Source organism: Poecilia reticulata, chromosome 22 (assembly GCF_904066995.2).
Source record: "Poecilia reticulata chromosome 22, P_reticulata-male-v2, whole genome shotgun sequence".
Classification (NCBI taxonomy): domain Eukaryota; kingdom Metazoa; phylum Chordata; class Actinopteri; order Cyprinodontiformes; family Poeciliidae; genus Poecilia; species Poecilia reticulata.
The window spans coordinates 85785-113392 of NC_088851.1; the positions used below are offsets into that span (position 1 = coordinate 85785).

General features: G+C 41.0%; 1 protein-coding gene and 2 long non-coding RNA genes across 18 annotated transcripts in view; 1 reads left to right on the plus strand and 2 right to left on the minus strand.

Moving 5' to 3' along the window:
* Positions 1-26940, minus strand: part of LOC103458067 (nesprin-1-like) — a 56591-nt gene extending 29651 nt beyond the window's left edge. For 12 of the 16 annotated variants that reach the window (XR_014085947.1, XR_014085946.1, XM_081603639.1 and 9 more), the window contains exons 1-7: positions 25450-26940; positions 22485-22819; positions 21383-21527; positions 21016-21216; positions 19797-20056; positions 12675-12834; positions 10397-10423 (exon numbers count right to left, since the gene is read on the minus strand). Coding sequence is in view for 14 of the 16 variants with exons in the window: in XM_081603639.1 (XP_081459765.1) it covers positions 10397-10423; positions 12675-12834; positions 19797-20056; positions 21016-21216; positions 21383-21527; positions 22485-22819; positions 25450-26907 (2586 nt within the window). In the remaining 2 variants the exon portion in view is untranslated. Of the gene's footprint in view, positions 1-10355; positions 10424-12674; positions 12835-19796; positions 20057-21015; positions 21217-21382; positions 21528-22484; positions 22820-25449 lie in introns of all 16 variants that reach the window. The other 4 variants (XM_081603643.1, XM_008398616.3, XM_081603645.1 and 1 more) reach the window with 3 other exon arrangements.
* On the minus strand, positions 1482-10347 carry LOC145550102 (uncharacterized). The gene is made up of 2 exons (XR_014085949.1): positions 3256-10347; positions 1482-2388 (listed from the first exon to the last, which is right to left on the minus strand). It is a non-coding gene; the product is annotated as an uncharacterized LOC145550102 (long non-coding RNA).
* Positions 2614-10689, plus strand: LOC145550101 (uncharacterized). Its single transcript, XR_014085948.1, has 4 exons — positions 2614-2947; positions 9123-9241; positions 9350-9427; positions 10601-10689. It is a non-coding gene; the product is annotated as an uncharacterized LOC145550101 (long non-coding RNA).
* Positions 26941-27608: the final 668 nt, after the last annotated feature.

Sequence of the window (27608 nt, forward strand, 5' to 3'; positions counted from 1 at the left end):
AGGGCCGGGCGGAGCAGACGCTGGGAGCTCGGGCGGAGCAGAGGCTGGGAGCTCGGGCGGAGCAGAGGCTGGGAGCTCGGGCGGAGCAGACGCTGGGAGCTCGGGCGGAGCAGAGGCTGGGAGCTCGGAGGCTGGGAGCTCGGGCGGAGTGCCGGCTGCTGCAGGCGCTGGAGGGCCGGGCGGAGCAGACGCTGGGAGCTCGGAGGCTGGGAGCTCGGGCGTAGCAGAGGCTGGGAGCTCGGAGGCTGGGAGCTCGGGCGTAGCAGAGGCTGGGAGCTCGGAGGCTGGGGGCGCGGGCGTAGCAGAGGCTGGGAGCGCGGAGGCTGGGAGCTCGGGCGTAGCAGAGGCTGGGAGCTCGGAGGCTGGGAGCTCGGGCGTAGCAGAGGCTGGGAGCTCGGGCGGAGCAGAGGCTGGGAGCTCGGGCGGAGCAGAGGCTGGGAGCTCGGGCGGAGCAGAGGCTGGGAGCTCGGGCGGAGCAGAGGCTGGGAGCTCGGAGGCTGGGAGCTCGGGCGGAGTGCCGGCTGCTGCAGGCGCTGGAGGGCCGGGCGGAGCAGAGGCTGGGAGCTCGGAGGCTGGGAGCTCGGGCGTAGCAGAGGCTGGGAGCTCGGAGGCTGGGAGCTCGGGCGTAGCAGAGGCTGGGAGCTCGGAGGCTGGGAGCTCGGGCGTAGCAGAGGCTGGGAGCTCGGAGGCTGGGAGCTCGGGCGTAGCAGAGGCTGGGAGCTCGGAGGCTGGGAGCTCGGGCGTAGCAGAGGCTGGGAGCTCGGGCGTAGCAGAGGCTGGGAGCCAGGAGGCTGGGAGCTCGAGCGGAGCAGAGGCTGGGAGCTCGGAGGCTGGGAGCTCGGGCGGAGCAGAGGCTGGGAGCTCGGAGGCTGGGAGCTCGGGCGTAGCAGAGGCTGGGAGCTCGGAGGCTGGGAGCTCGGGCGTAGCAGAGGCTGGGAGCTCGGGCGGAGCAGAGGCTGGGGGAGGTAATCCTTCTCCGTCTACTCGCTCCAGGTCTCTGGGCCCATGATGGTAAAGCCGTTCCTCACCGTAGTTTGGTCGGATCCTTCTGTCAGGGTGGGTGGTGGTTGATGGTGAGGAGATGACGCGGGACCCAGGATTTAGATGAAATGATTAATTTATTGATAATAAAGCTCAGTAACAGCCCAGGATAGGCGGCACGGCGAGAGACAAGCACACATCTAGATGCCGGTAGCAACTGACCACAAAGACTGAAAACACTAGAGCTGACGCCGACACAGGACTTAGCAGTACAACTGGGGCGACGGACAGACTGATGCAGACAAAGACGTACTTTTGACAAACATAGACAAGGACCCGACAAGGAACACAGACAACAGGTGAGACTAAGTACACATGGGGGTAATCACGGGAACGAGACACACCTGGGAGACAATCACGGGGAAAACGCAGAGGCAGGACTCACAGGGAACAGGATCACAAAGAAAAACAAAAAAATAAACACACAGAAACACGGATCATGACATCAGATCAATCTGAATCTTTATTTCTCATTAAAATGACTTATTGTAATTTTCAGACACTGTTATAAAATTTCATCTTTATTCTGCTGTAACGATGACTGCATTCTTGCAATTAAAATTTCTTGCATCCTGACCGTAATGCTCCCTTATACAACTCACAGAACAGATGGTTGAAATAAAGGCACTTTTTGAAAATATTTTCTGCGATTTTACTATAGAAATTGAGGACGGGAGGAATCGATTAAAATCAAATCTGGTATGAAAAAAAATCTTGCATCATCAAGCCTTATCTAGCATATTAAATTATATGACTAACAACATATTACTTAATATTCACATTTCTTTGCTGGAATAACCTAAATGTGTTGCATTTTAACATCTCACTTGAATTCCTGATCTACATGCAAATACTTGATATAACGTAAACACTGAGAAAAGGGGAAAAAGTTTGTGAAATGTAGAGAATTACAAATGAGATAAAATTTTATTGTGGGTACAAACAGGATAGCAAAATGAACAGTGAATATATAATATACTTCCTAGCAGCTAATCAGACATCAGACTTGTTTTGCCTTTACTGGTGATGAAAACTCGTCACTCTGGAGGAGAGGAAGACCGGCTCAGCCCCGTCCAGGATGACTGCAGTGTCAGGGTAGCCAACAAAGTCTGCAGGTAGATTTTTGCATATCTGATGCTCCGGTTTCAAGATCATAGTTTAACCAAGTACTGTAAATAAAAAGTCAAGTACTGTAAATAAAAAGATAGTCCACGTTGTGATGATCCGGCAGGCCGTGGACTGATGGATGCCGTCAGCTGGTCCAGGTGCTTGGATACAGTGGAAAGGTAATCGGCACAGAAGCTCAATCAAGGCCCAGAAACACATCACGAGGTGTTACATGCAAACCTGAAAAATGAAGAAAAAAAAGTAACAAGTGTCCATATTTAGCTGCACAACGTAATCCAAACTAATATTTAGCTGTTTTTGAGAGTTCTGCTTGAAAATAAATTGACAATATCTCAGGAAATTAAATGTGTAAGTGAAATAGTTCTAGTATCACAAAGAAACTGCAAAAAAAAAAGTTTCAGAGTTTTAACAACACTGAAGTTACTGAGTAAGAGTGAACTAAAATACTACTTAGAAAATGCATGTTAAAATCTGAATACTCTAGAAAGTGTGCAGCTGAAATTAATTTAAACTACTAGCAGGCAAAGCACAGTGTTCGCCTAATATCTGTACCAACAATAATACAAAAAATTATGCATATAAGAGGCAGTAGTTTATAAAAGTCGAGGCAAACCTAAATTTACCATTTTAAAAACAAAATGCAGTCATAACCTCATGTTCTAAGCAGAATCTCAGAGGGGGGGGGAAGAGAAATTACGTTGTGTAACGCAAGAACAAATTATAGCAGCCAAGTGGAAAAATTCACTCTAACGTGGATTATAATTATGAAACAGCAAAGGTAGATGTCATATTTTCGGGATTCGGGAAATACTTAATATGTACCATTTGTTCTGTGGGTTTTTTATGTGGGTCGGTGCCACTTAAACGGCTGTAAAGCGAAGGTTTTGGACCTTAATCTGACTGACTGGTTTGGGCTGAAGCGTTGCTGCCCTCGGCTATTCTTAAATTACCTGCTCGGTATCGCTTCGACTGCATGTTAAATGTATTTTATATAATTGTCACATAAAAAAAGCTAAGGAGTTGCCTAAAAATAATTTCATACTCCGTATAACGCAAACGCAAACATCAACACACATATTGACTTACCTTGTGCCGAATCACTGCCTCTGTTCTCAGCCTGTTCCCGTTGCAGTGAATTTCCTCCTGCATTATTTTCCTCCAACAAATTATTCCAGTGAACGAAGCTCGTACAGCTCCCTTTTAACCTCCGTCTTCCCATTTCTGACGCTGGATCTTCAATATCCTCAATCTTTGAAATAGCAGGCAGCTACAAACCGTGTGTTAGCTGTAGTGGCTAAGTCTTGGCTACAGTCCGCTGTTGCCTTGATATCAGCAGGAAAATGAAAAAAACTAAGCACTGGATGGTACCGGCTAATTACTGGACACAACTGCACACCAAAAAACTCAGTTGTTGTACCCGTAGCTCACAGATATTTTAAGTTTTGCGTCTTTTTCATGGTACAGATCTTGCAGCTTTGGGTAAAAACAACAGGAGCAAGCAGGACCAGGAACCAATCTATGTGGCATAAATTCAAACGGAAATATGTCACCACCTCTGGTGGCATATACCCCATTAAAGACACAAGTTCAACAATCAGTGCTCCTCCACAGCACTGATTGGCTAAGCAATGTAACGTGATCCTCTGCAAGCAAGTGATGGCAAACTGTGATGACAACTTTACACAAGTGTGTCTTTACCTCCGCGACACAGGCTCCGCCGAACCCCTTGGGTTCGATCGAACCCAGGTTAAGAACCACTGCGTTAGCACTAAACAACCTGCCCACCAAGTCATCAGTAGAGCAGCTGTTTAAATCAGTTATTCCACCACCGCTGTAGTCAGGCGAAAACATATTAATAATCACAATATAGCAGGGGTCACCAATCTTTTTGAGCCTGGGAGCTACTTCAGGGGTCCAGAGCAACACGAAGGGCTACTTTTCTTGGCTCAGCCTTTATAACAATAATACATATTGTTATGTTGTCTAATAATATTAATGTTAGGGACTATTCACAATAGTTATCAGTAATTATTACCATGGCAGCTATGGTTAATTGCTATTATGTGATAAGAAGTTCTTAGTTCAGTTTTAAGTTTGATTCCCTTTCTTAGCTTTTCTGTGTGATTCTAAATTTCCCACACGTGACTGACAGTCTGGATTATTGCAGCTGCTGGGCGCGCTGTGAGGTTTTCCTTTAAATAAAAAAATAGAAAAGTTGTTGTATATTTTTATCATCCCTCTTTATTATTAACAAATTGTGCAGTGAAAAAATGTCCGACAGATTATAAGGTAGCACAAAACTATCCCTGCACCTGACCTGTAAGTGCGCATCTCTCCAATGCGCATCATGTGCGCGTCGCACAAAACCAGCGCAAACTTAAACCACTAAAGCAGCGAACCCTTATTAACACAAACGATGCGAAATACTAATAAATACATGGAAGCGGAGCCGACCTGTGATCCACGGAAAGAGGAGGATGTTGATCCAGGTTCAGGTGTCAGACGTGCAGAGGACGCTAAGTAGGAGCGGCAGATGTCAGCTATCGGGTGACCCGCTAACTGTCCGGTTCGGGACAGTTAGCGGGTCAAACCTCATAACCGGCGACCCGTCAAAACCGAACACGGTAAAAAGCTCAACCGGAATCCGAACCGCTCCTAGAACTGCGGGAGGTTCAAACTCCGCTCATTCAGTGTTAGCTTACAGAAAAAGCGCAGAGCCGCCAAATAAACAAAAGCAAACTGACCAATAAGATTTAAGCTTTGGGTGCCCTTTGACCCCACAGACTCAAATGTGCGCTACGTACAAGATGTTTTGACGCATAATATATATATTTTTTCTCCACAATTTTGTTAATTGTAAAGAGGGTTCGATAATTAAAATTTCATAATTTTATTTTATTTTTTTACTTCAAGTTAAAAAAAAAAGACCTTAGAGCTGCTCCCACTCTAAGGTCAGCAGAGAGCGAGCAGCAGGCGCTGCTGCCCTCCGATAACATTTATGCATAAAAATTTACATTTTAAATTTTTTTTATAATTAGCTTTTTTATTTTATTCTGAATATAAACAAATTTTACTACTTCAATGTAAAAATATTACATAATTTATTTGGCAATGCTCCCTTATGAGAATGGCTATTTTTAGAACTTGTCCAGCGGGCGACTGACAAGGGGCCCGCGGGCGACAGGGGGCCCGCGGGCACCGCGTTGGTGGCCCCTGCAATATAGACATTAAGCCTGACAACATAATGTAACAGACTGGATGTTCTGTTTTAGTGTTTTTGCTACTTTTTTGTGTGTGAAATGTTTGCTTTTTGGTGTTGATTCCCCTGATCGGTCATTTCTCAACGAGCAGATAGAGATCTGCTCGTTGAGCTGTTGTTTGTCGATTGCCATGGCTACGGGCCGTGTGTAATACCGACATACAGAGTGAGAAAAGGCGGAATATAAGTTGTTGGAGCTATTTTTTTCTTTATCCATTTGAATTCTTTGAATTTGAATTCTTTGAATTTGAATTCTTAAATTTACTGGACAGACTGCCGAACTGTCCAGAGTGACCCCGCCTCTCGCCCGGAACGTTAGCTGGAGATAGGCACCAGCAACCCTCCCGACCCCACTAAGGGACAAGGGTGTTAGAAAATGGATGAATGGATTCTTAAATAAAACATTTTTGTATTATTTACAGAGTTTATTTGTAGGTTGATAATTGTTGATTTTATTTATTTTTTGTTTTATTATTTTTCTTATTTATTTTCTAAATTTAGAGAGGAAGTAATGTGGGTCAGCCTGGTGAAGGACCAGCAGGCATTTGGGTTTGGGGCCGATGGTTTTTACCAGAGCAAGAGTGGTAGCATGAGAACAAATGAAAGTTTGATCTCTGTAATTGTTTGGTGAAAGAGGAAAATAAATCACCAAGAACAATCAATAAGTTTAGACATTGAACCTTGTTTTGCCTGTGTCGAGAAACATAACCCCAGTGCCTTAGTAGTGGCTTGGTGGAACTTTTATTGGATGTTTGGCTTGGCAAACAATTAGAAGTGGTTCTGTCTAGTTTGGCTCTTCACCTGTTTATCAGCTTTATTGTACCTTTATTGTGGCGCACTGCAGCCGCTGCAATTCCTAAAAATAAGCGACAAAAACTGAGCTAATCCCCTGTGTTCGCAAAATGTGGTGATATTTACAACAGTCGTCAAACTACGGCTCCTACAGCATATGTAAAATAAAACGATTGACCAATATAAATAGAAATTTGCCCCTTCTTGCATCTTGACAGAACTAACAGAAACTAAACTGTTTATAGATTTGTATCATGGAGAATTGATCAAACATCAGTTTTCTAATCTTTATTTTAAGTCACATTTAATAGATATATCTAATAACAGATGATGGCGCTACTAATATTTTTGTGACAGATTTCTCCTTGTAAATGACTATTAGTATTTTTTTTGTTTCCTCATCTAACTAAGAGGTATTTGTTGTTTTGCGGCCGATGTTTTTATTTTGAAAGGGCTTTAAAGGGCAAGGTTCCTAAGTGACTGACAAAACACTGCAGACAATAACTGACAATTAACTTCTTGGACATTATGCAGAGAGAGAGCGCACGGGTCGCAATAAAAAGGAGATAATTAAGGAGTAGTCAAATTAAGGTCTAGACTAGCGGTTCTCAACGTGGGCAGTACCGCCCCCCAGGGGGCGTTCAGAGGACGGCAGGGGGCGTTGGCGGACATTTTACAAAAGGGGGGCGTTTAGTCGAAGGTAAACTTTACACTTTAAATCCACAACAATACTAGTTTAGACTTTGAGCAACTTGGTAAAACTGTATTGTGTAACATTAAATCATGCTTGGCTGCAACGGTATCGATGGCAGTTGTTCTTCTATTCAGTGTTTGTAGCTTCATGGCTCCGCTCCGCATCAGTTCAGCGTTACACCAGCTGATGACGCTGCTGTGATTCACTTTGTCTGCATTTATGTAGGCTACATATGTTTTGGCAGTTCTGTGATCATGTCAAAGCAGCAATTTATATTAAAAAGTTTTTTATTTCCGTGAAAGCTGCCCGCTTCCATGGAAGGACAGCAGAAAATCGCTCTTATAAACATGTAATTACTAAAATCACGACTTTGTATCCCTCTGAAAAATAAACCCATTTAAATAAAGAAATCCCTCCATGGGTGATACCACGATAGAGAGCGTTCATTTTATAGCGTTAACACGGTGCTGCAAGTGGTCCGACATGAAACGGGTGTGATAGAACAACACAGCACTTTTAAATTTCAATAATCAAATACCGAAATTGTTTCCGTTGTTTTAAAAGGTTTATGTCTGACTGCCTTTCCCCCATCGATGTTTCCTGACCGCCCTGCACCTTAGGGAGTTAAAAAAAATAAATAAATAAAATGCCGCGCACATTGCGCAAAACTCTGAAACATGAGAAGCGGGCAAAACGGAGCGAAGAACTAGATTGTGTTGAATTATGGCATAAAAACAGAGAATCCGACGCTGAACAGTGAAAAATCAACACATGATGTGAAACACATGACGACTAGGAAGCGCAGCAGGTGATGAATGAATATTACTGGTGGTCAATAAACGATCAAATAAATCTAGAAACAGGAAAGAAACTAAAGTGGACATAGCAATAAACCGAGAGGATAATACTAATCAAAGGAAACTAAATGGAAATGAATGAAGAACAAAATGCAAGAATAAACTAAGAAACTAAAGTAAACAGAGGAATAAACTGGTATGGCAAGACCTTTCGTGCAATAATTAATACAGAGACTGTATGGCAATAATAAACAGACACTATTTCCAGATAAAAGGTAAAATAATATTGTTGAAGTGTCATGGGCAGGAGCGCAACTACACATTATTCATGTGGATGCGAAAACATAAATCGGCGCCCCCCACGAAGGAGCGTAGAAACATACGCTCGCCCCCACCACTCCCCTCCTCCAGACGCCGATACGTTTAGGGCAAAACTTGCTACATTTACCCCGTTATGTGCGCGAGGTGAAGGAGCGTAAGGCGCGCTGAAGTGTATGGGAAAACATAATCGGTGCGCCTATTCAAAACATCTACAATAATGATAATAACATTAATAATAAAATAATTATCAGTGCAAGTAGCCTACAAATTCTTTGGTGGGAGGCGGTGAGGGACCTGGATAAAGGCTAGGGGGGCGCTAGCCCGAAAAAGGTTGAGAAACACTGGTCTAGACAATCAATTAGCTAGCGCTTGGTTGATGAGCGAACAAGGTGAGTGTTTTGATGAGTGGATTGTATGTATTGGGTGTGATATTTATGTTTTGCCATTAGATGGTGTTAATATTTGGTTAACCGTTGAACAGTTGAAACACGTTTTATTTTATTTTATAATACAGGAATGTTAGAGTTAAATGAGTAGGCTTGAGGTCTACATTGTCCTTTTTAAAAAGTCAGATTAAAGAAAATAAATGCATTAATACTTTGTATTGCCAAATGTGCAAAGTTGGCAATACAAATTTGCACATTTGGCAACACAGCCATGAGAAGAGGCAGCTGGTAATGGGAATTGCACCATTTAATTTTTCTTTTTGATCAGTTAAATATTTTTGAATTTAATATATTTTTTTAATCCATAGGTGGAATCTGACAGCAGAGAGGACCAGTAAGCACTGAAGTTGTCTAATTTCTGTAAACTAGTTGATGGATTCTTGTGGGTGAACAAAAAGTCTAAATGTTCAGTCTGATCCATAATAGCATGTTGTTGCTGAGCCTGTGGTTTATCCTGAGCTACTGTATACACTGTCTGTCTTTTCCTTCTCTCTGGATCATCAACTACAAAATAATATGCAGCTGGACATATTAATAGCACAACATTCATTGGTATCGGAGCACAAACTACTGGGTGATGTTCTGTTTAATTCAGTGTTAGTTAAATTGCCAATTAGATCTAATGTTCATCTTATTATTTCAAGGTCCTTCAAAGAGTTGTTGATGCTGATGGCTGTGAGCAGGAAGGACCTCCTGTAGCAGTCTGTGTTACAGCCTCTGACTGAAGACACTGTTTTTCTGATGAAGAGGACGCTCAGAGTTGGTAATACTCTTTCTTAATGGACATTATTGTGTTTATGTTTGTGTGTGAATGTTTCCTTTAATATATCTGATTAAAGTAATGATTGTTTTTTCTCATATGTAATTTCAGGTGACAACTTGAAAGTAAGACAGAAATGTTGCCTGGCTGAAGATGTCAGACCTCAAAGCAGAAGCCCAAGAGGATCAGGTAAAAGGTTTTTGTAAGGCAGTAATTAGGATTATTAGCTGCAAAGAGAGAGAGAGAGAGACAGAGAGAGAGAGAGAGAGAGAGAGAGAAAGAGAGAGAGAGAGAGAGAGAGATGTTTATGGGTTAGGGTTAGTTTCAGTTTGATCCCTTTATGTTGCTTCAATGTGATTAGGAGTTTTTTAAATCACCTGCCTTTACTACAGTATTACAGACCACTTAGAAATACATGACAATCAAGTATTATTGGACAAAGCTTCGATTAATTAAATAAATCATGCTGATGTTTATGCATGTTTATAATTAAATGCTTTTGTTACAGGTTAATTGAGATCTATTCAGATTCTGAGGAAAAGCCTTAGAATCTGAATAGATTCTGAGGCTAATCTCCCCCATGACCAGCAGCCACAGCCTCCCATCTGTCCTCCACCTTCACTCCCACATGTCCTCCACCTCCACCTTCGTCATCTCATCCACCAGCTGCTCTGTGTTCACCTGTAGCTGTTTAGTCCAACCAGTAACTCCACTAACCGACTCCCTTCAACCGGAAATTCTTCTATCAGGAAAAGTTAACCAACATGTAAAAACAGTGACTACACTTTGTGTATGTATCATATTTGTAATTGGATTTGATTAGTTGACGACATGAATAAGAGTTAAATGCAAATAAAGGTTTGTGTGGAGGAGTTTTGTCTGTTTTAGTTTTTCTGTGTTAATCCAGGTGAGCTGCAGCAGAGACTCATCTAAAACAGGACAGAAGGTCCTGACCTGCAGGGCTAAAGACCCCCAGTCTACATTGTAATGAATTGTTATTTTATATATATATATATAATTCTTTGCAGACTGAAGCATTCTGTGTAATGTCTTCAAAGCCTTGAGGAGGTGAAGAAGTTGGCCTGGGAAAACCCAGGATGCTGCGAGTCGTTCTGACCCGGCTGACAGTCACTGGTTCTGCTGAAGAGATGGACTCACTGGATGAGCTCGGCCTTCCAGCCTCCACTGCAGAGAAATTAGAAGTCCTGAACCAAAAACTGGAATCAGGAGATGTTCAGAAATAAAGTGTGCATAATTTTTTTGAAAACATAATTAGCCTTTCTCTTAACATTATTCTTTCCTTCTATCAGGTGCAGTACTGTTTAAATATTGACTTTTAAATTCTCTGTTTTACTTTTTTAGCTGGATCTCTGAGGGACCTGATCTGCTGTCTGCAACATTTTATCCAAAATCCTCACAAACCACCAAGCAGAGCAGCAGAGATCTATTCAGACTGGGTGGAGAGAGAAGAGAAGTCTTTCTGCTCACCAGCCCTTGGTGACTGAAATATTTAGTAAGTATAATCTCATCCATCCATCCATCCATTTTCTATACACCCTTGTCCCTAGTGGGGTCAGGAGGGTTGCTGGTGCCTCTCCAGGTAACGTTCTGGGTTAGAGGAAGGGGGTTACCCTGGACAGGTCGCCAGTCTGTCGCAGAATCTCATGTGCCTTTCAGTCTAAAATTGTGTGAATTGTTGAACATTATCCTATAGCCGGACTTTAAGCGTGTTTCTCTGTAGCCAATGAAACATTTTGTTTCATAAAGCCATAAAATATTTCTCTGTAATACAAGTCTCAGTTTAAAATATATATATGGTCTGTTTTTCAGGGGCTGTACCAAAGAACCAAGGATCAGATTCAGAACACCAAAACAGTTTTAAGAAGGCTCAAGGTTATTGTCATAAGGGGAAAATAGGGACAAAAAATCGTGTAGTGTGAACTACTGCATTAGGTAGTCGGATGTGCCCATCTTCTCTATTTAAATGTAGTGATTACTGAAGGGCAATAATAGTATACAGATTTCATAATCTGCACTCTTTTGGTTGAATGCAGTATTTATTTCCACTTTGGCTTTATGTTTAGTTTTTATTCAAGTAAGTTTTTTGTTCATGGAGACAGAGAATCCATTTTATTTTTGTTTTTGGTTGTTTTGTTTATTTAGTTTATCAGTTCCAGTGTTATGTGTTCTTTTGAAAATAAAGTGTATCTATGGCAGGAAATCGCAGGCATTATTTCGTCAATTCCATTAAATTAGTGTCAAAAGGTCTTGAAATAATATTATCGTTTATCGCAATAATTTTTTAGACAATTAATCGGCCAGCAAAATTTGTTATCGTGACAGGCCTACTCAAGGTTGTCTGGTTTGCTTTTTGCTTTTTTTTATTATTATTATTGTTTTGTGCATGTGTCAACGCTCATAAAATCAGTTCTGGTGTAAATATTTATTTTAAAATTATATTTTTAACCAGTGGGTGGTTCTTAAATGCTGACTTTGCTTTGATTTTTTTATTATTGTGAATGTCTTTTCTAAAAGCCCATTGTATTAAAATGTATACTGTGCTGTTTTACTTTGCTGTAAGAAGGTTTCATTAATGTCTTTTTGGTACATATGTATAAATAAATAATAACCATTATATAGCTTTTTATTTTTGAATAAAATGCGAAAGTCCGCTGAAAGTAGTCAGCGGACTTTTGGCGGACATTCAACTGAAAGTCCGCCGAAAGTCTAATGGTGGTCAATTTTGAGTCCGGAAACATCCTCCTGAACATCCGCTGGACGAAGTTTCATTTGGACGTTGATAAAACGTAATCACCCCAGATCCTGACACTTTGACTCTTAATTTGACTCAGTAAGACTCTTAATTTCAATAAAGGGTCAGTTTATAGATAAATGGAGGAATCTACTATTTGTGTACAAGCTATTTTTAGAACCGGGTGACCTACTCGATTTTATGTTAAACCACTATAATTGTTACAGAGTGTACTTTATCTCTAGATTAACTATATGTTTAACATGGGGATTAACAGTTTAATCCTTGGCTGAGAAACAAGTGAGTTTATTATTTCTTTATTTTTTTATATTTCTTATTTCTTAATAATCAACTGAATGATCTGCCAGTACAACAGAAAAAAATATTAGTGATTCCTATTATGTGGCTGACTACAAACTGAGGAAAGAGGGAAACTGAACTCTTTTAGAAACCAAAGTTTCCATAAAAGGAGATGAAGAAAGAAAGATTGAGTGCGCTATTCCTGGCGCTGAGCTACTTAAATTATTCACAATCAGAATCGAGCTTTGTTGTCAAGCACGTTCAAAGTAGACACACATGCACTTTATTCAGTTGTATGAATAAAGTACACTTCTGGTTTAGTGTAAAAACAGCAACAGTGAAAACTAGCTGTATGCATGTAGCTGTTTCAGAGTCAATTCTTACATGTAGCTTGTGTGTGCTGCTTCTCTGCTCCATCTTTGACAGCAGACACTCTGCATTCTCGAGCCACGCATGGATAACCTGCAGCTCCTCTTGGATCTTTTCTCTTTCATCCAGCTTCAGCCTGACTGCAAGTAAACCCTCCTTGCTCTTCTGTCCCACACTGAAAATACACAACAAAAACATTACACACAATGGATTGCAAAAATATAAACTTTTTTTCAAAACAAACTTTAGTGTAGTCTGTCAGGATACCCATACCTAAAATCTAGTGCAGTCCCCTGTATGTAGATCAATCTCAGTATAAATTCCTAACATATCCCCTTCTAAATCAGTTGTTTTTGATTTTTATTGTCACACATTAATTTGGTGAAATGGTAAATGGCGCTTTATCAAGTCCAGAGGATCCCAAAGTGCTTCATACTACATTCAGACATTCACGCATTCAAACACACATTCAAACACTTAAAGTGCCAACCTACTATGAGGGCTGCTCTATGACCTGAACTTTGTTATAATACCAGGCGCCGGTGCATGGCAGCTTCCCCTCTGTCGGACTGCTTCCGTGACTACGGAAGCAGTTGGACGGACAGGGAGCAGGAGAAGAGACAGAGAGAGGACCAGCTGCAGCGACGCCAGCAGCAGGAGACGGAAGCAAGAAGTGAGACAGAAAGGAGAAATGCGAGATAAGTTATACACACACACTGCTACTGTAATGAGGACTTGCTTGCTTACTTACTAGCAGGTAGGAATTATCTAGCTAGAAAAGGACATATTGAAGGCTTTTAGGTACAATGTTAAACAAAATCGTCCACTTTGTACCCATTAACTCAGTCCTTAACAGAAGGACCAGTGATCTCTCAGGGTCCACAAGCCATAGATTGGGAAACTGTGAAGGAAAAAACTGTAATGGTTAAAAGTTAAGAAAAAAAAAAAAAACTGAGTGTGATGCGGCTAAATTGCACCAACTAAAAATTATTAGATTCAAAGCTAATAATGATTTGCAAGTGTTTTATTTTCTTTGAAATATATACTAGTTTGGAACTAAATTAAACATCTCTAAGTGTTGAAAATAATTGATATTGCGGTGTTGAAATACTATGAAGTATTTCTTTGCATTTAACTGAAACATTTAACTTAGAGTTTAATTCTATAAAGAATCTACAAATTGATTGGGATTGTGTTTGTGTATTTTATATTGAGATGAATGAAAATTATTATGGGAAGAGAGAAAATGTACTGCTAAATTGAGTAACGGATAAAATTATTGACCATTTAATTTAAAATATAAAAAACTTACATTGTTACCTTGTCTGAAATGCGAGGTTAAGTGAAAGTCTAAGACTTTAAGCAACCTTGTAAACGGCTACTAAAAACTGATGATTGTGATTAAAAGGTAAAATTTTCTAGATTTCAGTCTAGAACATTTTAATCCAGATTTGATTGATAGTCAATAAATTCGAAAAGAAAAATCTTGAATTAGAAGATTTGAGATTTGGTTTAAATTAAAAATGGTCATTTTTATTTTAGAGAAATAAAATAAAGATGTTGAAAGCTGCTGAATTACAAGAAAAAGTAAAATAAATTGAAGGTAAAACTGTAATTAAAAATACTTGTTTGCTAAAGGATCTTCTACAAGCAATAAACCTGAGAGTTCACCTTTAACCATTAATCCTCCCAAAGACCAATTTGAAGCTGAAATGATTGTAACACATGGGCAATGCCATGTGTAAAAAGGGGGAAAAGGGAAAATGGTGAGGTAATACTATATAACTACTAAATTCTTACATAAGTTTTTTTGTTATGAACTTTTGAATTAACAAATACTGTTAGATGATGATTTATGCTTTTTCTAAAAGAGTTGAAGTAGTTCCAGCAAAGCCTGCTTTTGAAATAATTAATGGTAGAGCTTACAGATTGCCTCTGTTTGTTCCTGACTTGCAGAAAGCAGATGAAGAGCAAACATTAGCAGATTATATGATCGGACTCTTACACTGAAGGAAGTGTCCAGTGCAAATTTACTGCCGTCTGACTGTTCTCCTCTACAGGAAATAAATAAAACCACCCCCATCAAGCCAGGAGACTGGGTCTACATAAAGGTCATCAAAAGAAAGAATTGGGCCAGCCCACGCTGGGAAGGACCCTTCCAGGTGCTGATGACCACACCAACAGCCGTAAAGATTGCTGAAAGACCCAGCTGGATACATCTCAGTCACTGCAAGCTGCAGGGAGTGTTGAACCCCTAAGTAGGCGGAGGGAGGAAGGCCGGACTTCAAAGGGGGGCTATTTTTTAGGGTAGCTCGTCTCAAACCCGGTGAAGAAACGCTTAAGATTCCCCCGTCTTTAGGTTGGGGGTTTTGACATCTCTGTGCGCCGAGCAGCAAGGGAGACTCCACATGCCAGATGGATCTTCTACTGCACTGTGGCTGCAGCATGTCTGATGTTTGGAGGAGGAAGTGACATCACTTTCCACCCACATGACTACAGCACCAACCTGTGGTGGCAGCTGATGAACAGGACTGCTCATGAGGAGAAAGAGGTGAATTGCTATGTGTGTGCCCAGCTGCCAATCGCCACACACAACTCAGGTCTGTGTGCAGGACACATCACTGATGACAAACAGATGTGTCTCTATGGCCTGAGCACACAACCACGACACAGCGTCCCCATGCCAAAGGGATGCAAATGGTGAAAAAATGACTATTCTGTTCTACTTCGGACAGGAGATGCCACGAAGGAACGTTTTGGATCTATGAACTGTTCCTTTAGTGCTGACGTATTTCCATTTCCACTAACCGCATGGAAAATACCAGAGACCATTTCTTTAGCAGGAGCTAAACCCAGGTCTCCGAGGAGCTGCGTGTTCAACAACGGGACACGTTTCTATTGGGATGTTACCTTGGAATTTGTGTAACAAAGTTTACACATACTGCGACACGACACCGGATTACATCAACTGCATTGCCTGCAGGGGTCAGAGGGCGACCCCCGACTGCAAAGTCTGGAAGAACAACCTAGACTGTGACGACTTGCTTCAGGAGAGGAGTTTCAACATCACACATTGGACGACAGGAGACAACGCTGTGCAGTGCCATAGTGCCAGGAGACTATGGTTCACGGGTGATGGCAGACTGGTACTTCCTGTGCCCGATTGCGTTCATCAGGAAAGCACAAAATAATCCACGCACCCTCTTCCAAACGAACAGTTATGTCAGAGGTCAAAAGATGGGGAGGCCTAACTACACATACTGGAGTTCCATGGGAATTCAGGATTTGGACCGGAGGAGAAAAGTTCATGTAGAGCATGTTTCCGGAGTTGGATTAGGAGAAATTCGGGACCACGTAGAGATAAACAGGTACGGATCACTGCGACTAATCAACATCACATACCAGCTGGCCAATGGCACCGCGAAAGAGCTGACTGAACTGAGAAACATGGTTATGCAAAATCGTGTTGTTCTGGATTTCCTCACTGCCCCTCAGGGAGGGGTCTGCAAAATTATTGGCCCGACGTGCTGCACTTTTGTGCCGGATGAAAAAGGAACTGGTGGAACTATTTCTGATGCTCTACATGGCCTGGAGGAACTTAAACATTGTGTAGAAGGTGCTACGCAAGGATCACATTCTTTTGATTTGTTTTTATGGCTCACGTCTGGTCCATTGTGGACTTTACTGTTAAAGCTCGTGACACCTATTCTGATTGTTTTGGTTCTGTCCTGTCTTTTTACGGGTTGCAGTATTCCTTGTCTACGAAGTATGATGTTTAAAACAATTAACACAACTGTTGCCAGCTATCAGCTAGCAAAGGCATCCTATGAGACAAATGAAGATGACTTGTTTCGAGATTCTGACGATTTTCTAAACAATGATGATGTTCTGTAATCAATAAACAGATTAATTCATTTGCTGAATGGTTCCTACACCGAAAATGTGGAAACAGGTGGTGTTAGTGATGAGAAAACTGCATTTGATTTGTTGCTGTTTCTTTCTTTTGTTTTTATTCATTTCATTTATTCATTATATTCATTTATTAATTGTGTAATTATTATGTTTAGACTAGGGAAAAAAAAATCTTGTATTTATCGGTTCTGTTTTATTTCTTTTCTTTTCTATGCTTGGCTTTTGAATAAGGTTTACACACATGGTAAAATGATAAAAAGGGGGGAATGATAGGGAATTTTTGGTATTATCATTTTGTTGTTACTTTAGTTCATATTCAGTCTAATGTTAGTCAGTTTAAAGTGTTCTCTTCTTTAGTGTGTGTGTGGACTGACCTGGAGGTCACAACTGCCTGTTCATCTTCATGTAAAACAGTTTGACCAAGATTTGAACTGGGCTCAGATCGTAGGTCAGATGTTAAATTGTTTTACGACCTTTGCTGTGTTTAGGTAAAATGTTTTACGACCTCTGCTGTTTTTCCTCTGCTGTCTATCTTGCCTATCCTCCCTCTTTGAAGTTTGATAATAAAAGACAAGCTGTTCCCAAAGATTTTCAGAACACATGGTGAGCGGCTTGGAGGAGCAGTTCACTGTGCCTTCTCCTTCTGCAGAAGTTTGGTTAAAAACTCATATACGTTGTCTGTGGTTCTCTTTTTTCATGTAGGTTTAGGAAAATACCTAACAACTACGATCCAGTACAATCCACCATCAGTGTCTGAATGGATGAATGACTGAAAATAATGTGCAGTGCTTTGGACTCCTCTGGACTTGATAAAGCTCTGTACAGGTCATTTACCATTTGTAGAAACCATCTTTCATAGCAGGTCCAGCTGCAGGTCCTTTATCTTTTCTTTAAAAATTATGCAATTTTGGAAGACACTACTTCTGGCATTAAATATGACCGATGCAAATTCATACTACATAGCTACAGATATCTGTGTCAGATCTACCAATAACTGATTAATGCCCCAAATGTAGCAGGGCTTATGGAAACCTAACCGTTTAATGCAGTGGTCCCCAACCCCCGGTCCGTGGACCGGTACCGGTCCATGGACCAATTGGTACCGGGCCACGCAAGAAATAATTAAATATTTCCGTTTTATGTATTATTTGAGTCTGGAGGATCTTTTATTTTGAAAATCCTTTAACCGGATTCTCTCGGTTACCTCCGTGCCAACATTGAGCCCACAAGCAGCAAAATGAGTAAAAAAACAGACCAGATGTCTTTGGAAAGTTTCTTTGCAAAGGGGAAAAGGCCCAGAGAAGAGACAGGAGAATGAAGACCAGCACCCCCGCGCTACATGACACAAAAAAATAACTTTTACCTATCAAAATTGCTTCTCAAATTGATCTGAAAGATCCACATTCCCATAAAACACCTAGATATTAATTACTTAGAGCTGAAATAAATTTAATTAGTATAGAGCCATCCAGAAGAATCGGATCGTTCCTGAATATCGTACCACTTTATTGCACTTTGGTACCAGCGTTGTCCCATATATGCGACACCTCAGTCAACACCTCCACACAATAATTCAGTGCTGAGTGACAACTTTTTTTCATCGCAGATGTAACATGTGTCTCAGTACAGCTAGCTTTGTTAGCAACTCGTACACTCTTACCTTTCTTTAAGCTTTCCTTCCAAGTGATGCTAAAAGTTGGACGAAGTTCCCACCCTCTGTGAAAGCGAAGCGCTGCTGATTTAACATGTCGCCATATCAATTTATGCAGCGTTATTATATTACTGACGATTAGACAGACATCGCCTTCCAGAGGAAACCACTGCGCATGTCTTGGAGCTCCGCGTGCGAGTAAAGGGGGAGGCGATGGGTGACAACAGACACGCAAGTCACGTTATTGCTCGGATTTTACGGCGCCATCTTAAGTCCCTGAACTTCACATTTTAACGGACAAAAAGAGCAATGCGACTTGGATGTAACGAGTAACGCGACACTTTTGTAGAAATGCAGTGAAGTAGAAAGTACAGATACTTACTGTAAAATGTAGTGGAGTAAAAGTAGAAAGTACCCATTATTAAATCTACTTCAGTAAAGTACAGAAACACGAAAATTGTACTTAAGTACTTGAACTTCGTTACTTCCCACCACTGCAAACTGCTTCGCCACGTAGAGACCAAGCAGGCTGTGGATATAAGCAACACCTCGGGTGTTATTGTCTCTCATCACTCCCTGATGTCTCGTTGCAGAGAAAGAAGCTCAGGGCTCCCGTTAGTCAAGTTAAATTAAAATAAGTTAAAATTTTCACGAAAATAAAATGTTCGTTTTCGTGGCGCATCTGTATCTTATTTTGAAGGGATACGTAAACGTTACCATAGAGACCAGAGTCAGAGAGCGTTTGGGCAGTGGTCGAGAGGAGATGAGTAGAGCTTGTTAGTCTTAAGTCTGGTTTAGACGGCAAGATCTATCGGCCGATTCTCCAAACCTCTGTGACCACAGAGCTGATAAAAGTACAACAGGTTCAAGCCACACGGCAGGAGCAACACATCACACAAACCGATTCCACTCGAACATCCCCATTCCAGAGGATAATCAAGTAAAACTCCCAACATAGCATATGGGAATTTAGAATAACCAAACACGGATGACGATGTAGAAGCAATAGTGATAGTTTGTGGAGTCATTTTAAGAGATAAAATACCTAACAAAAAGAAAAGGCGGTGGATATAAGGCGACGGGAGCAGCCGCTCTATTTGCTGCACTATGATTTGGAGGTGACTATGTTTTTTCATAGTTAACATTTTTAACTGAATAAACATATAATACACATTTCCACATATCATCTCCGATATCCACCGAACTCTCAGTTGCGCGATATGTCAGTTGTTTGAGATTCCCCTCTGTTCTTACGTCACCGCGCTTTCTGATTGGCTACCTGTCACATTCAACAGGTTGTGTACTCGTTCCCAATCAGGGAAAACCCCACAGGCTGCCATAAAAGGGCCAAGACAACCCAAATTGGGCATATTCAGGATTTAGCGGGAACACCAGAAAAGGCAGAAGCCTTATCTGACGGTTCTTTCCCCCTCTCCCCTCGGGCCGCAGCAAAATTTCCAAGTCTTGACCGGTCCGTGGTAATAAAAAGGTTGGGGACCACTGTTTTAATACACCAATTAACAATTTACTCAAAATGTAGAGATGCTTATAGCATTAATGTACATAATACATACCTGCTATATTGGCCCTGCATCAACTGCAGGCGCTGACAGAGTGGAAGGGGTGGAGCCTGCTCCAGATGGGCGGGAACACCCAACAGCCTGGCTGTGCGCAGTTCCAGAGCAGACAGGGCTCGATGTTCACAGTCCAGCCTTTCCTGGTACTGTTCCCAAGACTGCAGCAGCTCCTGGAGCTCCTCAGTGGATACCTTCATCTCAGATGCATCAGGAAGCTCTTCCTCCACCTTCTTCAAAACAGCTGAGGCTCTCTCCACCTAAACAGCAAATCCGTCCATTAGCATACTATGTATTTATCTTTAGCTTTCTATAGCTTTAAGGACACTGCACAAACATAGTTATGGACAGTTCATCATGTTTGTGTATAATTTAGCCATAGAGGCTCATTTCTATCTACACTTCCTGGCTGGCTGATGATAAAAAATTGGATAACAAGGATTAAAATTTTTGTTATATTTGTCATGCCTCAATAGGTAAAATGTTTATCCTATTTATAGGCATCAAACTAAACTTCATTCTGAATGTATTTTTAAAGTTATTTTTTACATTGAGATAGCAAATCCATTATTACAACTAATTATAACATAACCTGTTAATCTTGACAGTATGTCTGGGGCTTGATCCTTGTTTTTGCATGTACATATAAAATGGTCTCATCTGCATCTGATTAAGTTACATGAGGTGGACACATTTTAGGGCTCTTATCAGTATAAAACCAAAAAAGCAAAGGACCTAGTGTAGAACTCTGGGGTACACCAACATGGACAGAAGTTTCAGAAAATGTGTTATCTATGCAAACATACATTCTCATTCTTGTATCAATTTCATTGCAGAAAAAAATACTTTTTCAAAACTTAATGCTCCTATTTATGCTGTTAATCTAAAGGTTAAAGGCATCAAACACTTTCTTCAAGTCAACAAAGATAGCCCATCCTATGCTATCTAGGATGGGCTATCTATGGGCATTTGCTCACATTAAAGGGGTGAGCAAATTACAACATAATGCTTTGTACAGCATCTTTCTCTGCAGGTCCAGGTCTGCTGGTAAGCAATGTAGTTTGTTTCATTAGGGTGTCACATAAGATCCAAATAAAACAATAAAATTTGGAGCTGAGTAAAATCGTATAAATAGTGTGATTGTATAAATTCTCATCTTATCAGGATTATTAATAACACAATTCTGAATTTTAAGAACATACTTATTTGGTGTACTTACACTGTTGGCGATCTCGAGCCACTCTGTGATTCTCTGTTTACTGCGTGCTGTCAACTTGTGCATGCAGTGATATAATCTTGATACCCATCTCCAGATGGTGGTCACAGCTGCCTCCCGGCCTCCACGGCAGCTCATTTCTGAGCACCACTCCCTCATGTTTTTCAGACATTTCATGATGGACTCCATCTCTTCAGATAGTGCCTGAACAAAATTAAGTTTCAATGTGACTGAGTCAAATCATAACTTTGTAAAATAATTTTTGCTTTTATGCTGCGACAATAAGTGAAGGTAGCAAGAACTTGGTTGCAACATACATGATTGAACTTTGAAATTAATTCAGTCTTGTGAGGAAGCAGTTTATACATACTATGAGCCTTTCTTCCTGGTCAGTGTAGTCAACAAGGCAAGTGACTTTCTGAGAGATCAGCTGCAGGAGTCTGTCTGCTGAATGAGCAACTCTCTTAAGGATTTCATCTTGAGACTTTGTGTGGTTTCTGTGCTGCTCTGCACACCTATAAAAAGTTTTCAGTTTTTATTGCTCATTAAGAAACTGATTTTGACTTAAAGCAAATGTTGAACATTTTTACTTTAATCCAGTGTGCATTTCCACGAAGTCCCACTAATTTTTTTGGCCATACTTTTATATGCCCAAAAGTATTTGCCCACTTGACTTTACACAATCATGAATCTGGAAAAAGGTTGAAATCCTAACAATTCCAGCTGCTCTGGGAATGCTTTCTGCAATGTTTATGGGTGTTTACAAAATTTTTTGACTGACTTTTCCCATAAGCACGTGTGAGGTCAGACACTAAGATTGGATAAGATATCTGGTGTGAAGTTCTCCTGCACCAAACTCGCTCCTCTACTTCTGCTCAGCAGTGAAAACCCATTTAATGAAGATCTCTACACACCACTCTTCAGCCCATCTGAATACAAGATGAAATTTGGAGCTTTGTTGTTGACTCTGTCAAAAGTTGGTGAACGTTTTGCAATCTGTGTCTCAGAATCAGATGATACCACTGTGATGTTAATTGATCTACTAATTCATGGATAAGTTGGTGTTATTCCCAATCACTTTCATAGTTTACAGCGGAATGCTTAGCAATGAGGAAATTTCGCAGCTGTTTGTACAAGGTGGCTGCATGCTTAGCTGATGGATTTCATACAAGTCTTGCCTCAAAAGAGATTAGAAAACCTGAACCCCATTGTTAAAGGGGTGAGCAAATGCTTTTGACATTACAACATAATGCTTTGTACAGCATCTTTCTCTGCAGGTCCAGGTCTGCTGATAAGCAATATAGTTTGTTTCATTAGGGTGTCACATGAAATCCAAACAAAACAATAAAATTTGGAGCTGAGTAAAATCGTATAAATAGTGTGATTGTATAAAGTTTTGCATGCAACATTTTATTATTTGTAACTATAACATTTTTCTAATCCTTTGACATTAGCAGTTAGACCCAATTTACCTGTGGAGATTTTCTAGTTGTATGTGTCCTTTTGCCAGGAGTGTTGACATTCTAACTAGGAGTTGGCTCAGAATCATTTCCTGGAGCTGTTCTACCCTGTGTGAAGATAAGCTAGTCAACACAACAGCCTGTTTTTGAAGCTCCTCAATGTAGGCCTGAAACTGATGCTGAAGAGATGCCAAAGCATGCTGTGTCTCTTCTATCCTTTCACAACATGGTCCAGTAGAACCCTGGAGAGGCAGCAGAAAGACCTCTGTGTCCTGCAGAAACTGGACTGCTTTATTGACAGCAAGGGTGTAGCTTCTCAAGCAATCTCTTGCCCTCAACATATCCCCCTGAAAAAAATAAAAAATAAAATGTTTGTACATTTGCTGTTCCATGAAAAGGCATTTGCTCTAAACTCTCTTGTTTCTGCACTTTTGCTCCACTTAAATGTTTCAGATCAAACAATTTCTTCATCACAAAAAACTTGAGGAAATAAGAGGTTTTGATATTATGGTTTCAGTTTTTAAGATATAAAACTATCCAAACAACTTGTTGTACATCCTTTGATGTAAAACCTTTTGTGCATCCCTTCTGATGCACAAAATGTATGAAACGGATCCACTAGCTCAGCATCAGTGCTGCTATGCCTTGCCTTATTCTTCTGTTTATTCTGGTGTCTCTACATCTCTGTGTGGGTGTCCTATTGCCTCTTGCTCTGTGTGTCAGATATTTAGCTACTCATCTACCTCTTTGAGTGATAATGGTGTGTATAATAAATGTAGCTTTTGTAGCTCTGGAGGCGAGGGTGTCGAAATTGGAAGTCCAGCAGATAGCCTAGGCCCCTTAGCCAGCTAGGGGCCAACAAAAACAGCAGTCCTTCAGTGGAAGCCGTGCAGTGAGGATCTCAGGCCGGCTGAGTCATGGTACATAGCATATTTCCAGAAACCTACCCCCAACTTGTCTGCATTTCTAACTGAATTTTCCCACTGAACAAAACACCTGCTAAGAAGAAGACTCTGCTACTTGGCAGCTTCATAGTCAAAAAAATGGCATTAGAGACGCCAGCAACCAAAGTCAAATATTTGCCACGGGCAGCATCAGCTCTTGCCTGAAACTGTTGGATAAGAATAAGCCAGCACTAATGACAGGTTACACCAATCGGTCACCAAAGTTAGTTTGGTCCGTTGGGCAGTTTGCCAAAACAATGTCATTATAAACAGTTATTTTCTCTGGTCGTCTGCCTGATCTGACTAGTGGCGACATATTTAGCTTGATGCTGTCATTCAACTGCAGGTTATCTAGATGGTGTCCTGAAAAAAATTTGGCCTGCATTGATAATTGGCATACATTTGAGAAAAAACTGGTCTGATCCAGAAAGTCTGCATCCATCCCACATTGAATGGAGTAGATCCTCTTTCTAGAAATCTGACCAAATTTATTAGTCTGCTAAACCACTAAGACCCAGTGTCCAGACCAGGAAACAGTTGAGGTTCACCCTCTGCAGCTTCTATACATCCACCAGAGTCAAGTCTCTCTTACCCACTGTCAAGATGTAATGGATTAAAGATTAACCTAAAAAAGATCAAATTATAAAAATCTCAAAGATAAATATAACTCTGAGTAGAAGAAATCTAATCCTAAAGCTCCCACATACTCAGGCGTACTTCACTCCACGGAGGTTCATGCGGACTCCAGGCAGACTCAAAGAGGAAGTCCGCAGGACATTTCTGCGCAACAGTGTACGAGTACTTAGTGTCTCAAAGTAAACTCCCTGGTGGAGAACAGTTTTCACATCAAACTGTATTGTATGTGACACTGAGTTGATAAGGTTGAGAGACAGTACACCCAGTAGCGAGGACGTGTAGTCTGACTGCCACTCTCTGTCCTGCACTGACAGGTGTGTTAAGGCTTCCTTGATGGAGAAGACACAAGGCTAAGCTCCCAACAAGCTCATCAAACCTGCTAGTATCTAATAGGATTGTGGGAAATAAAGAAATTTGTCACAAGAGGATTTTAGGCTATCAGTATGCTTGAGCATGAAATCTCAAACATCTGCGGACAGTACATGCAGAGTCCATGCAACTCAGGGTATGCGCACAGTACATCCAAGTATGTGGGAGCCTTCAGTGTCCCCATTTTTAGTTGCAAAGCACTAAAACCACTTTTGCTTGTGTTTCATATCATCCACCAGTCTCCTACTCAGTGTTTAGATCATATCTCAAATTTTGTTATCTGATTTAATGTTAAATGCTAATAAGATCATTATAGTGATAGAGTTCTTCAATGTCAACCCTCATGTTGACATTGAGGGTGAAAGAATAAATATAGCCTTTAATACTATCTTTGACTCAATTGACATGATGCCATCTGTCAATAATTCTGGTAGGTTTGTCCGCAACTGACCAATTGGTGGTCGCAATTTGTCCCAAACTACATGCGCCTAATCTGGAGGAACTGAATCTGCGACAACTTTCTTCTTTTAAATTCTGACAAGGCAGAAATTTTGGGGAAAAAAATCAAAAAACTGCTGAGGCAATCACGTGATCTCAATGGCATTACATTAGCCTATTAATAAAGTCTGATCCAGAGAGATTGCATATTTAATTGGGATATGTCATAAATCCCATATTAAACAAGTTTCTAGGATGGCTTTCTTTCATCGCTGGAGCGTTGTTAAATTTGGAAATATCCTGTCCAGGTTGATGCTGAAAAATTTGTCCATGCATTTGTTACTTCAAGGCTGGACTGCTGGAATTCTTTACAATCAGGAAGTTCATCAAATACAGTTAAAAGCCTTCAGCTGACCCAAAATGCTGCAGCAAGAGTTCTGAGTAAAACTTTCTCAAAACACATACTCAGATGAACCCAGCACCTTCTTGCTGCTGGACACACTAAAACCCCAACAAATCCTTCATGTATAAAATATTTAAACATGATATTAAATAAAGCATTATAAGTGCTAATAGAAATCACAACTTACCATTTTTGAGTCACATTCATTCAGGATGGAATTCTTCAAGTCCATCAACTTATCGCATTGTCTCCTTGTTTTGCTTCCCTTCTTTTGCTCTAACACTTGAAATGCTCTCATTTGTAACTCTACTACCTTCTTTACAGACAGAACTCGCAGGTATTCTCTGTCAATTGTCACTTGGTTGGGCTTCAACAAAGAGGTGCTCTGAAGCTCTCTGAGGGTTTTTGAGAGAAAATCCTGAGTAGAGTTTCTCATTGATTCAAGGTCCAATTCTGTGAGCACATTCAGTTCAATGAGACTGAGATTATTGAAGACAGTGATTTCCCAAGTATTAACGATGTCCTCAGTTTGTTTAAGCCTCTGCTGCTCCACAGTCAGCTCTGAGGGAAACAGGTCTGCAGAGATCAACTCAAGATTATAGCCAACCTGTTTATGCAATCCTTTCATTAAAGAAAATTGGATAAGGAGGCTGTGGCACATTTTGTACTTCTCTACCAGGTCCATGCTATCCTCTCTGGTCAAATTAATTTGACGCTGAAGGTTCTCTTTCAGAATCCCCAATCCCTGCTTCATGTTCAGGTAATTCTCATGATCCCTGGATTTCATTTCAAGCGATATAATTTTATTTTGAAGTTCAGAAATGACATAATTTATTTCCTTCAGCTGCTCTTGAGGAGTCCATGGTATCAGACAGTCAACCTGGGATTTGTACTCCACTAGGAGGAGTTTTAGAGGTTTTAAGAGTTGAGAGGCCTCCATTTTTATCGGAAACCTTAGTCTGCTCATCTCGACTGACATTTGACTTAAGCTTTTTTGTATACTGACTAAGGTGTTCTTTCTTGATTGTACAGTCTTGATGAGTTGATCCATCTCCTCTTTTTGGGCCTTCTCATGGTTGATTATGGTTTTGATCTCTTCCTGGAGCTTTCTAATCTTGTCAAAAAGTTGACAGTTCTCTGTTACACTAAGTTCTACTGCAATGTCTTTACTCTTCATTAAAAGAGCCTCACAGATTGCTGCCTGTCTTTTTCCCTCAGCTAGGCGTTCTTGGACCTGGCAAACTTTATGCTCCAAATCACTGTAACGTATAGGTTCACTTTTTGCACACCTTGATACCTCTGTCTGTAGATAGACAACAATCCAAGAGTCTAAATCAGCCATCTGCTCAAATAACTTTTCTCTCGTTTGGAGCCCAGACTCTAACTCTTTTATAGCTTTGGACAGCTTGTCAGTGGTGAACTTTGACAGTTCTTCAAGACGTTCTAGAGAAATATGTACAAATGGTACCTCCTGAGCCTGATCCAGCTGTGGAAGCAGCTCTGTCACCTCCTCCACCAATGACTCCAGTTGGCCGAGTTTGGTCATTACTTCAGACTGAAGCTTCTTTAGATCTCTGAGCTGCCGGTGAACCTCTTCAGGAAGAAGTTGCACCCACTTGCTTCTGCCCCCAATGCCACTCTCCATTTGCTTGGCCCATGCAAGGCCATCTCTAATTAGGGGCATGCCATAGCAATGCATAAGGAGAGCAGTACTGACTTGCGAAGCAAGTCAGTACTGCCTCCATGCATTGCATGGCAGGCACCTATTGTTCTACACCCAATAGAACGCCTCTTTATTAGGGGCATGCCATAGCAATGCATAAGGAGAGCAGTACTGACTTGCGAAGCAAGTCAGTACTGCCTCCATGCATTGCATGGCAGGCACCTATTGTTCTACACCCAATAGAACGCCTCTTTATTATTTATTATTCTTCCATCACCGTTAATGCGGCTCGTACCGCTGCGTGCCCACCCACAAAAGTGGTATCAAATCGTGCGGCTCGAGGCCGGCATTATTGCTATTATTTTTATTGGGGATCGGAGTTAAAATGATTACATAAATTAATAAAAACGAAAAAATTTGAGATTTTGTGTCTCACAGAATCAGTAATCTTTCTCTATGAAACACACACACAGGACTGTTTATGGCTGACTCAAAAACCCTTTTTAAATCCCCCTCACAGGCATAAATATCGCCCTATTGGTCTGAAAGTTGGTCATAACATAGATACACATGCATGCTCATGTACAATGTTTACAAAAATTTGCTAGGGCTTATGCTTTTTGTCAGGGTCCTTCAGACTGACGCCTGGTGTCTCCCAAGTATAGAAACTGTGTCTGAAGAGG